We start from the raw sequence: 12869 nt of genomic DNA, 5'->3' as shown, positions 1-12869 counted from the left end.
GTGAAAACCTCTTAACTCCAGTCGAAATTTTTGTGGTTGTGAACAAGGCAAAAATGTTTTCAATGGAAAATATGAAGAGAGCAAACAGATAGCTTTGCTATTCTTAGAGGCTTATCAGTTGTGTAAAGTGTGTCTGAGGGTGCCACAGGAGGAAATGTCATGGAGTCATTAACATTAAAAGGTTAATCTCCTCTGAAGCGTGGATATACTTGTGATTTTTATTGTAATTTTCTTATTAGATTGTAGGATATTCTGTGCGCAAAGATGACATTTTGGCCTCATGGAGCTCATGGAGCGTTCAAAAGGGACATGTATTGTCCTCTGATGGAGAATGAATGTGCTCCGGTAATTACATGGCAATCTTTGCTGTTAGATGAGGATGTTTTTGGTCTCCAAGTGGACATTTTGGCCTAATAATGGAGCTAGAGGAAACATCAGAAGCTCAACAAAATCTGTATCCTCTGAGGACCATGAATTTAAGCCTAAAATTTTGAGACCCAGATTTCATTCCCTTTGTTCTTGAAAAGTTGACTTTTGGAGATACAAGGGTTTCACCTGACAACTGGCATATTTATGGCGGACCTATATATGAAATATGCAGGCCCAGGGAGAAGCGTGAGGCAAGGGGCCGCTCTGAATTCAGATCAGGAACCAAACCACTGGAAGACCCCAACAGGATTCCAGTGTGGGTTGCCAGGGCAACGTGAGCAGGAACTTTCAACCATGACAGCCAAAATGCAAGACGATGAGGGGAGCACAAAAACAACGGGGGAACGTGGGAGAAAAAGAAAAGAGAAAAAAAAAAAAAAAGGAAAGCACTCTGTTTACAGGGACAAAACTGGAAAAACAATGAACGCATGCTGGGTATATTTTAGAACCGTAAGAAAGGAGAGAAAGTTTGCAGAATGTCTGGGATGTTCAAGCAGATGAGGGGCTTTCTTGTGTGCCACAGCCTGCCAACTAGTTGTTTTGGCTGTTGCTTGGTAACCAGTACACCCCCCCCTCCCCCAGCTCCATCTCACACACACACAGAGGGATACAGACAAACACACAAATGTTTATATTATGTAATTGCGCCTTAAAGACTTTCCACCTTGCCAAGCTGAAAGGACAAGTTAGGGAGCAGAGAAGAAAAGAAGGCACACACTCACTGACATGATGCATTCCCTAACCCCTTACCCTGACCTTAACCATCACAACCAAATGCCAAAAACAAAACAACAGTTAACCGAAACTCTAAACCAGACCTTTAAAGGTGTGTTAGGAAGTGAGGACCCGGTCAAAATGTCCTTGCTGTGTAAGGTCTATAACTCACAAAGATACAATCACAAACAAAGACACACACACACACACCCTCCTCTTGCACATGCAGTGATGCAGGAACAGACAGACAACGATCTCTCAGCCCTACTGCCAGCAGCCTCAGAACAACCTGTAAGACAAACGCATCACAATGCTTTTATTTAGCTGCCGGGCAGCCAGCCTCCACCTGGCATCGCTAAACACTTAATTAGATAGTAACACTACAGTAGCATGCTGCTTCGTGTACTTTCCCAAGGTCTCGTTAGCAAGGCAACCGTGGCATCGATGTGACAAACACTACCTACCGCCAAGTGGCAAAGAGCGACGGCGTGCCAACACTGAGGCCGTACTAAGAGGACGGCTCTGGATGAAGATCTTATCGAAGGATAAGCTCGATCATACACAGTGCTTTTATGTAACAGACAGTTAGCTCTCTATTGTTGTCTGTGTCGGCTCATGCCAACAGACAGGACACAGACATATACATGTCTTGTTTCACAATCATAAATATATCATCAACCTCATATATCATTTGAAACGCACAGAGAATATCTACAAACCTCTGTTATGATGTTCAAAACACAGGTTTTTGGTGGAGTATTCCTTTAACTGGAGAAACATACATTCTTTTAAAGGCCAGAATCAGCTTGACATAACATCACAGTGATATACTGTATCTGTCAAACCCTCATACTGACATAAAAGATGGCAAGTATCAATCATCCACAAAAAAAAGAGCAACCAGGAGCCATGTGACATTGAGGAAAGACACTCTGCTGTTCTCAGATGTGTCCTGACGGCCATGTTGGTTGGCAAGCCTGCTGCAGTGGTGCTGTACTTTGTAATTTGGAGACAGTGAATGATTCATATCTAAAAAAAAAAAAAAAAGAGACGGAGAAGAACCGAGCAAACAAGTCTGATGATTTACCGTCTGGGGTTTTGGAGTGTCTCTTTAAGCAGTGTGAACGAGGACGGACAAGATAAACGACGAGAAAGGCTCTTCTCACATGTGCAAACAATTTTCCACCGCAGAACAACCAGGGGCCAAATGAACTGTCTGTTCAGTATGTGAAGCGTGAACAAATGCCTTTCACATTAAGTCAGGACACAGGAGACCTAGATAGTGTGTGTGTGTGCGATCAGAGAGAGAGAGAGAGAGAGAGGGAGAGAGAGAGAGCATGGCTGTGTATTGTTGCAACTTACGTGTGTGTGTACACACCTGCATGAGCCATGATTCACCATGCAAATACAGTCAAGCGCCTTATTATAAAACATTATGGCTCCCACTAAATACCCAATTTAAATTCAGCCAATGCCATGTTTAGATTAGATGTATACTGCAGGCGGATAATCCTTTGACCCGACTGGCTAAAACGATGCTTGCAGTCTTAAGGTGCCGTTGGCAAGGTAACCGGAGGGGCTGGTGAAAAGGAGAGGGGAAGGTGAGGGTAAAAGGTGGTCGCGCCTAATATTCTTTACCTAAAGAGAGTGAAATGTAAATAATGTAAACTGTAAATAAAGTTCAGCCCTCACCCTCAAGCAGAAGAGGCAGAGAAAGGCTAGGAGGAAGAACTCAGTGATGATGAATAGAGTTAGACTGATGGTGTCAGATAACAACGATAAATGCCGTGACAGTGAAAAGGCGGACGAAGAGGACAAAGATAAGTGAAAGCAGCCCCGTTGATGACACCGGCGTGAGTTGCTGCTTTAAGTGCAATACACACCGGCCTCGTCGTGGAGCTATAGCGCACACCGAACTTGTCACATAGAGAGAGTAAACACAATAAAAAGATAGTTGAGATATATTAGCCAGAATGTGCCGACCCAGAGAGAATGAGATAAAACTGCTGCTCGTCTGAAGGGTTGATGCTCATCAAGGCTGAGAAATAGTTGTGTTTCCTTAGGAGTTTTACAAGATGGTGTCAAGACAGCAGACTTTTGAATTTTTGTCTCGGCTGCCACAGAATTCTGTAAATACATGGTGCCCAGAGGATGAATCCTAATGTCTAAGATGGATTGGTATATTGGTCTCAGAGTCCACCTCAACATTCAAACTAATACTGTAATCTAAGATGGCAAACATGGTAAAAATCACATCTGATGACATTAGCATGTAGCTCAAAACAACCTTTCATGTGCAGCAGCTTGTCAGACGCACCACTGTCCTGGTTACCAGCATCCGTGCACCTCAACTCTCAAGAGAAGCAGAAACTTTATCAGATTTACTCCCTCAATCAGCACATGGCTGCTGTGCAGTACGCACATCGAATGACAGTGATCACATCGTTGCACACACAGCGGATGAAGTGGTCGTCATGTAGTCGATTCTGTAAATTCAGCGTTCTTCTTCTAGTTTAACCTATACACCCTCTCAAGAGAGCGCTTAAACCAGGAAGTGGCAGGCTTTACCCACAATTCTCCTGTGGGGTGGAGGGTGAGGACGAGGGTTTGGACTGTCAGCGGCCCTTTTGCCGCTCATTAATCACTTAGGCTACTGTGGGACAGGCCACTAGGGATCGACAACACACACACACACACCAGCACACGCACTCGCAAATTCAAAAAAGGTGTGAGTGAAATGCCAATGTATAATCTGTCTCTCCACGAAACAATCGATACACGAAAAATAGAGAGACCCTATTAAATGTTGGGCTGTTTCCTTGCTGATACAGATGCGTAGATTAGTTACACACACACACACAGATAGTGACGCCCTTCATCACCATAGAGAGGAGATAGAAATAGAGGGAGGACGAGCGCAGCTCAGAGTTCCCCGGGGCTAGTCAACAACTCAGAGAGAGAGAGAGAGAGAGAGAGAGAGAGAGAGAGAGAGAGAGAGAGAGAGGCACAAAGAGAGTCCTTTCAATAGTGGAGGCTCTCTTCATTCAGAAGGCTGGTATCATGTTATACTGCCTCATATCCCTTCACAGGATGTCTCTTCCAGGACTCACACACACTACATACATGCATGTATGTGTGCTGATGTGTCCGTCAGTGAAGGTGAATACTGTGTGATTTTGGGTTGTTTTTTTTTGAAATAATAATATGAACAGTATGAACCTTAAATGTGTGATCATTTAATTCATTTAATAATAATAATAATAGTAATAGTCACTGACTATTCTCTGAGCTTTCAATCACACCTCCTGGTCTTCATCAGCAGATGCAGCTTGCTCAGTGGTCACAGATTAGAAAGACGGAGAGGGACTAGTTAAAAGATGCTGTCAAATTGCATTATGGGAAGTGTAGGATTCAGCATATTTTGGAGGCTGACCCTGCATTTACCTGCAGGAACAGGTGCTGAACAGATGTATGTCTCAGGTTTTCAATCACAAATCCATGCACAGTAACACAACATCAATTCAATGTCCAGCTCTTTAAAAAAAAGCCTTTACATTTACTGCCGTAAACACGAGGCGGCTAAAAGCACTTTGAAGCTATCTTTGCATCGTAGCAGTGAAATTCAGGGAGTGAAGGCACAAAGAAAAGGAAGGAAATTTGGCAATCCTCCCCTGGATATCCGAGGAAATACACACTGTTCTCGCTGACAGTAACAACTGAGAGCTGAGAGCAGTTCAAAATGACCGTTACAGCACCAGAAGAAGGTTTAAATCTCCAATAACACGGAGAAATGACTCAGCCTGCGTGGATAAGGGAATTCCTCCAAACTGAAACTGAGTGATAAAACGAGCCTGCTGCCTTTTTGGCACTTTGATATTTACTTAATGAGAGATGTACGGTACATGCAGATTTACAACGTACAATTACAGACACAAAATATGCTGGATAATGAGCCGAGTTACACAGAAAAACCTCCTCGGAGCTCTCTCTTCTTGGAGATTCCCTCTTGTTTACTCGCCCTAGTGTTCCAGGATATTATCAAGAAGCTGCGCCTGTGACCTTTGACCTCTTCCATAATGGATTTTTTTAAAATGCTGATGATCTAGATCCTGAAGGGAAAGCAGGTAATTTACCGTTGCACTTATTCCATTTAGGTCTACATTCCACATCCACTTATTTTTTCCATTTTCCTCAAACATCTACATGCTCTTCCTCTACACCCCCTTACACACACGCGCGTGCGCACACACACAGATTTCAACAGCTATCTCTGCACTACAAGGACACCTTTGGAGGATGCCTGAGGGAAAGTCCTTTTATGCTGTAAGCCATCAATTGACCAATCAAGGCTTGCCAAAGTAAAGTGACTGTCGCTGTCGCGGCTGCAGGAACAGAGGAGAGTACACAAACACAAACATACACATATTACATATTACATGCAATGATGTGTTGAATGGCCTCAATCATCATAAGGAAAACTGCTATGTTCAGGCGGCCTCTATCATCCCTGACAACCCATCGTGAATACAGCTGCGACAGCTGCGGTCTTCCGCGGCGTCGAACCTCGAAGACTCAAAAACAAAATGATGAAACAAGAAAGGAGGCAGAGACTCATTTTTCCCCCCACCCATCAATCTGCGCACTGCTCATAAATGTCAGCCTTAGGGAAATTGAATGGCACCATTTGTCTGTGTTTATTAGGCTGGGATGAACTCGGTCTCTCCGACCTTTCAGAGTACATACCCACGCCAAATTAATTGAGAATAAGTCAAACTTGGAGTTCCTATGGCTGCCAGAGTCTGAGCACCAGGATCCCTGCGGACTCATCACTGCGATTAAAAAAAAAAAAAAAAAGAAAAAGAAAAAAGAAAAAAGAAGCAGAGATGGAGACGGGGAAGTTCATCTCAAGAAAGGCCGGAGACCATTGGGAGAATGTCAGTTTTTTTTAATTAGTTAAATGCCCAGTCTTTCTTAAATGCCAAACTACTACAATCCCTCAAGTCTTTACTGAACTGTGGAGCCTTGTCCTCAGAAGTGACTTTGGGCAGTTTGAGCAGATCAAGTTCTGGAGCCAGAGTTTGAGCTTCTTAAAGTTGAACTGAAATCAAAACTCATTTTTACTTGGCAACTGAATATATCCTTGGTGTTTCGTGTGTCCTTATTTGCTCTAAACTCCAGTTACCAAAAAAGAAGAAAATTGACGTTATCTTTGTTTATATTAATGTTTGACATGTGGCCAATATCATGTCAGGGTCCAAAAACTAAAATACTTTGTTCAAAGCTTCACCATTAGCCTGATAGAAACAAACACTCCTTTAAAGCTACAGTGTGTTTAAATCTTCCACCTCTCTCACGCTTACACATGAACATACGGTGCTTTCTTACAAGCTGCTGAAGTTCAGCTTCTCCAAATCCTCACTCTCCTTTGGTCCCATCAGAGAGTGTGTGTGTGTGAGAGAGAGAGTGTGCAGCAGCTTTAAATTCAATCTCTTCTGCCTCTGCCCCCTAATCCAATAAAACGAATGTTACCTGCAAATGCCACCGTTCACATTATTTACCAACCAATTTGTCACAAGACTCCAGATAATTTGTTGGAAAAAGCATCTGTGGGCTGAATCACGCTCAGATTATTTTCTCTTTCGTGTTGTTTCTCTCTCTTTCAGAGCCTCCTGCAGCCACATGCAGTGAAACAGCAAAGTGTTACACTCACAAAAAAGGCACTGATTGCAAGTGATGTCCCCACCAGACACCACCACTCAAATCCTCTGGGTATCTGTCAATATCCATCACAAAGACTGCTTTTGTTTACATAGCCCAGTGTAGCTGCTCTTACTTAACCAGGTCCTGAGGAAAATCACTGCAATGCTCACACAGTAACCTCCAGCATACTTACATATCCCTGAAATATCTCTGTGGGAGCTTAATTTAAAACATCAGTGATGACGGACATCCTATTTTTGTCCCCCACTGCCTTCACTGTTCACTCATGGTTGGACTGATATCTGTACATCTGTTTTGGTGCCACTACCCAGACAGACACAAAAAGTAGGCTACTACCTCAGTTTTCATGCCATCCAAATCGCTTCAAACTACAAATAAACAAGGCACTGCAAAATTGATGGCTAAAAAGCCCCATTAATATTTTAGCCATGGCTTCGTGTGACTAAATCAAGCAAGGAGCTGTCTGTTTACAGTGCGCGCCCCTTGTCTCCACGCTGGCTCTGTGCGCTCCCAGGCGCGTCCTTGGACTCCCTCTGAATGTTATCGTACACAGTGGCATCAGTGCTTATTGTTGTGGTTCTCAAAGTGGGGTCTGGGGGGCCTTCTCTGGGTCAGTAATGGAACAATAAAGCGGTCGCCCTACACCCCCCAGTTAAATGAGACAGAGTTCATTTTACTGCAGTGAAATATAAAATGAAAGCCACACAAAGGGCACTGCTGCCTGATAATAAGTTTCACCCTGAACGCTTTCATTTCCTGCGCAGCGCAGTGTAAACAGACAATAACAAGATGTTCGTGACCCTGGGACACTATGTGATGTAATGGAAGTCTGGAGCTACACCGTGTTTATGCCTGTTTGTCCTGATGTGTCAACAAAGCCCGCGGTGTCTGATAACATCCCTCGCGCATCCAGGTGGACCACCTGGATGCGTAAAAAGCACATCGCGCCTCCCGCTCTCTGAGAGCCGTGTGAGTGCGTGTGCAGCTGCAGCCTCCTGCGAGAACAATAACTTGTTTCTGGTGATGTGTGCTGGGGCTGGAGTGATGGATGGTGGGAGGTGACAAAGAGGGGGGTATGATGGGGATGGTGCATGAACCAGCGGATCGTGACGGGACGGGACGAGGAGGGAATAGGGTACTTACGCTGCTGTTCTCTCCTGTCCAGTGGACCATCGCCTGGTTGTGGGTCGCATCCCCTTTGAGCACGAACGAGCTGCTGAGCAGGGACATTTGTTTTTCCCGGGACAGTGCTCTCCTGATGCGGGGTGAGCTCTCCAAGCCGTCGGCTTCCTCGTCACCGTCCCTCTGTAAGCCCGGCGGGGAGCCTCCGTCTCCGCCGCCCATATCAAACGAACGGTCCACCCCGCCGCGTCGGTTTAAAGCCCCGCTGTCACAGCGCACGGGTCCCGGCAGTGCCATCCAGGCCGAGACGGTCAACAGAAAAACGCAGAGGTGCGCAGCGGTGGAGACCGGTTCTTTGGGGCGCAGAGGTGCCATGCTTTGCGCCGTAGAAGCGCTAGTATCGCTGAGACTGATGGAGAGACTGCTGATGCTTGTGGAAGATAGATAGGTGTATACTGTAAGCCGAGGGAGAGAGAGTGAGGGAGTGAGAGAGGGAGGGGAACTGGAGCGAAGGCAGACAGTGGGAACAACGTGGACGCGTCTCTGTGCCAAGCGGGATCCACAGCACGGCGCAGCGGCGCCATCTACCGTCCTGCAGCTGTAGCGTCCTGTGACTGAGCACTAACCACTCAGTGCATCTTCACCGCACGAGAAGTCCACATGTCAGATATGACATTTGAAGCATTTCAAAGATGTCTCGGTTATTTGGAACATTTTAAATTAAAGTGTCCGCGTTTCTGCTGAAAGTCAGGAAGACGATCTCACCGCGTGTGCCTTCTAATCGCCGTTTCCTGTTATTTCTAAGCTCCGCCAGCTCATTCCTGCCTTCATCCAACCACAACCTGACATGCTCACCTGGAAGCTGTCAAACTTTAAGAGGGTCCTCTCTGCTCCCGCCCCCTCCCCTGTCATCACCTTAGCTGTGGACGCCCTAACCCCTAATCCTCACCAGTCAAACTCTAATGAAGACGTCCCAGTCCCGAGCTCCAGTCCTCATCACCACCACCAGCGTTTAGGCTCCAGCGGAGTTCATAACACAAACAGCGAGTCAGTGTCTTTCTTCAGTGTATAACTGTTGGGTTGCCAGTTAGGGTCCCAGACAGCATGAAAAAACAACAGTACAATCCAGGAGCGGCTGTTACTGTTTCAGTTCTCTCCGTTACTGTGAGCAGGTGGAACAATGACCTTACACCGAGACATCACGATTTGTTCCTGTGGATCATTCGTAAATCCAATAAGTCGCCAGTCAATCGAGCTGTTGCTCCTAAATTCTCTCCGGTTTTGTTTTTGTCTCAGCTTTCAAATAAATTCCTGTATCTTTTTTTTTTTTCATTTGATCTTTGCTGCCCACTTTAAAAGATAAAAAAAAAAACGTCAGATGATCTAAAACACTGGAAAACATCCCCAGGAAAGACCTCAGTGAGCCACATTTGCATGCTGTCAGTTCACTCACCTTCCTAACTGCCTGTGTGTGTGTGTGTTGGTGGCCAGCTGGCCGAAGGGGTCATAGTTCACATTAGATCCCACTAAGTAATGGCTCTCCCCTGTGTCCCTTCTCCTATCCAATTATAAGCAGAGGCTGGATTGACCCGTGAATATGTGGGTCAGGATTGGTAGGGGTCGGATGTCTCTATAGGTCCAAACAAGGATTTACCTTCTCTTCATGTTTACATTAAAACTGCAGCTGAAAAAATCTTGACAATGAGTTTTCTGCTCAGTCATGAAGATTATTCGTTTCACTGCTCATGAAGTACAGTTCGCAAAGAGAGTGACTGACGGGCTCAACCTGCCCCACCAGGGTTTACAAGCAGTGCAATGAGCTGTGGGAAGGATGGAGGCCTTGAATCGACACAAGTTTTCAACTTTCCCTGCCCTTAAACGCAGCTTTGTTGAAAAACCATCAGGCAGTATGGACTATTAAAGCAAAGTGGGCAACTGCTCCAGGGCCTAAAACCCTCAAGATTCTCTGTAAGTCCTAAATTTGCTGAGTGGCAAATGGTCATTGAATTGACTGATTAATAGAAACTGTAATAAAACTGGCACCTCCTGCTCTGGCTTTGGGTTAAAGCAGGAAAATGTCTGTGTTAAGGAAGAAGATTTAAACCTATTTTCTTGGAGCCAGGGTTGGACATTATTATTTCAGTAGAGCCCGTCCTTAAAGACAGGATTCTGGTCTTAGTGACCTATGAGCAGTATCAGTGTTGAAAAGGCAATCCTCGTTAATTATTTACACGTCACAGTCCTTCTGTTGTTGTTGTTGCTGCTGGTTGGGAATAAATGGACAGAGCGGTGTTGTTGGTTCAACTGGTCTCAGATCTGTGCACTCAGGTGTCCAGAGCGGCAGAGCAGGACGCAGAGCCACTTTGAATATTTGATGGCTGTGAGGGCAGAAGGTGCAGCGGTGCTGCAGGAAAGCAGAGAGGAAGAGGAGGAGGAGGAGGAGGACAGAAGATATGAACACATTTCCACAACATTATCACACTATCATACAGAGTTTGTGTACATGTTGCTGCCTTCTCTGACTCTTGTTTTTTTTCTTTTTCATTTTCCTCCACAGACACTGAAAATCCATAAACTTGAATTTTAGTAAAGTTTAGAAACAAAAATACAGTTTTACTGGCAGAGTAGCCTCCTGTGGGCAAGGTCTAGGAACCACAGGTTTGTTGTGAGTTATTTTTTATTTATCTGGTCATTTTAACAAAAATAATTCAGCAGTCAACACAGTAAATAATGAATGAGGTTAGAAAATGTTGAATAATTCAGTCAGTATTCATCATATGTGTCAAAATGAACAGTAGACCTCCATGAGGCGCTTACAGAGCTCGCAGATCAAAACACAGTTCATAGTTAGGGAGCTGATTTGACAGGACATTAGATTAAAAATGCACTTGTGATTTGGAAAATCGCTCCTTGTTCTGCCTTACATCGAGCTGTGAGGGTGGGCAGATGAAGGCAGGGTGTGCACCCTCCGTGACCTCTATTGTCAGCACACCGCCTGTAATTTTGCACCTCCTAAACTGGAGCATAAGTTTAAATATTTCAGACCACTATGAAAATGTGTGTGTGTCTGTGTATCAGGGGGGAGGAAAATGAGGAGTAAGGCTGCATGAATACAGATCGGAGCCCGCAGTGAGAGTGAATGTAATGTGTTTTAATCTAAATGACAGACCCAACACAGAAGCCAATTAGCAATTAAGCAGAAAATGTAAACTGCATTTGTCCAAATGTTTGCGCTCGTCTGCAGAATTCAGATTGACCAGGAAAATAACTGAGTTATTTCAACACGCAGCTTCCAGTCCTGCATCCTCATCTTCAAACCAGTGAGTTACTTTACTTTCTACAGAGTCCCAGAAGGGACACGGAGGAAAATATTAATCATTCTTACAATCTCCTGCAAAGTTTTTAGGCTCTTTATAGAATTGTTATTGTTGCTTACTCTGTCTGCAGCAAAATGTATTTGATGTTCCACGCATGTGGCAGATTTTTATGGCTTGCATTGGTTTTCTCTTGTTGTTGTTGTTGCTGCTGACAGGACACAAAACTTGCTGACAGGGTAAAAACTTTTGAGAGGAAAAACAAAACTTTTGCAAAAGAACATGCAACCTTGGCATTCAGGGTTTTGTTTTTTTTTTCGGTATGTGTGGTTCTCCTGCAGCTTTGTAAAGCTAATGCACGTTAATCTTCATAACATCCAATTATCCGTGAAAATTTCATGACGAACAAAGATACATTCAGCAGCTGCTAACAAGCCGCACTCCCGCAGTCCAAGGTTTGCCTCCCCCCTGAGCTGCCTCTGCGCTCAGATGATGCAAGACCTGTTTAATTCATCCATACTTCTCATCTGCGATCACACACACACACACACACACAAACAGGACGACGCCATGGGCACTCATCAATGAGGGCCATGAAATATTTACTGAATTTAGTTTGCTAAGAGGTCATGAGGTGGAGATCCACTCTGAAATTTGTCCCTGATTTTGCAGATTTCCCTCAGAAGTTTTTAAGAAATCTTCCTGTTATATCTCACAGTCCTTTTCTGGGCTACAGTTATTGCTCAGCACCAAATAGCAGAAAGACAAAGCTGGCAACTTGCTGTTAAATAAAACATTTAGCAGGAGACCTAAATTAAAGCTGAGGAGCAAGCAAATAGATATTATAGATAGTGAAGACAAAAGTAGGTACTTTAGGTAATTTATTGAAATATAATGTTTAATGGCCATAATAATTTCCAGGCCGAACACACACCATCGTCAAATGTGCAGCATACTACCAACACAGTTTAATGGGATGTTCCACTCCAGTAATGAGGCAGCCAATGATTGACCCCACTGAACTCCTGAGGAGTAATTACCTTGGTTCGGGAACCTTCAAGCACTTATAGACACTGGCACACACACCTTTAACCACACACACAGAAACTAACGCCCGCACCCAAGTATCTCGTCTTGCATGGTCTGAAAGGTGTGACCATCTATTAGGGACCACATGGGGGCCCGTTCCCTCCTGCCTCCCCCCTGCAGACAGGTCCCTGTGCCGCCGCCCGCCCCCCCCATCCACAGTCACGCTCTGTCGTCCCAGATTAAAAGCTGTGAGGCTGATAACTCACCCTGGCTGCTGGATACACACTCTGACAGGAAGGAACAAGGATCTCTGAATGAATCTGTGTCCCCCTGGTGCCACTGGTGCGTGAACCAACAATGCTACAAGCAACTGGACAAATAAGTGTTTTCCTGTTCATTCCTCCATGCATAGCAGCGTGTACTTTCTGCACTGTACCTACCTGTATTGAATACACCAGTGCTTTTGCGTTGAAGCTGATGAATACCTTTTATTTGCCATTTCACAAGGTCGATATCAGCATAAACATTCAGAAACATGCT

At 44.8% G+C, this 12869-nt stretch overlaps 1 protein-coding gene across 5 annotated transcripts in view; it reads right to left on the bottom strand.

Moving 5' to 3' along the window:
• The window catches only part of sorcs2 (sortilin-related VPS10 domain containing receptor 2), a 222816-nt gene extending 214418 nt beyond the window's left edge, over nt 1-8398 (bottom strand). For all 5 annotated transcript variants that reach the window (XM_041031186.1, XM_041031187.1, XM_041031188.1 and 2 more), the window contains exon 1: nt 8008-8398. In XM_041031186.1, coding sequence (XP_040887120.1) covers nt 8008-8361 — 354 coding nt within the window. In that variant the 5' untranslated portion in view covers nt 8362-8398. The remainder of the gene's footprint in view (nt 1-8007) is intronic.
• Between the last annotated feature and the right edge of the window lie 4471 nt (nt 8399-12869).

Source organism: Toxotes jaculatrix, chromosome 23 (genome assembly GCF_017976425.1).
Source record: "Toxotes jaculatrix isolate fToxJac2 chromosome 23, fToxJac2.pri, whole genome shotgun sequence".
Lineage (NCBI taxonomy): Eukaryota > Metazoa > Chordata > Actinopteri > Toxotidae > Toxotes > Toxotes jaculatrix.
The sequence above is the reverse complement of the archived record's forward strand: the minus strand, read 5'-3'. Positions and strand labels throughout refer to the sequence as shown.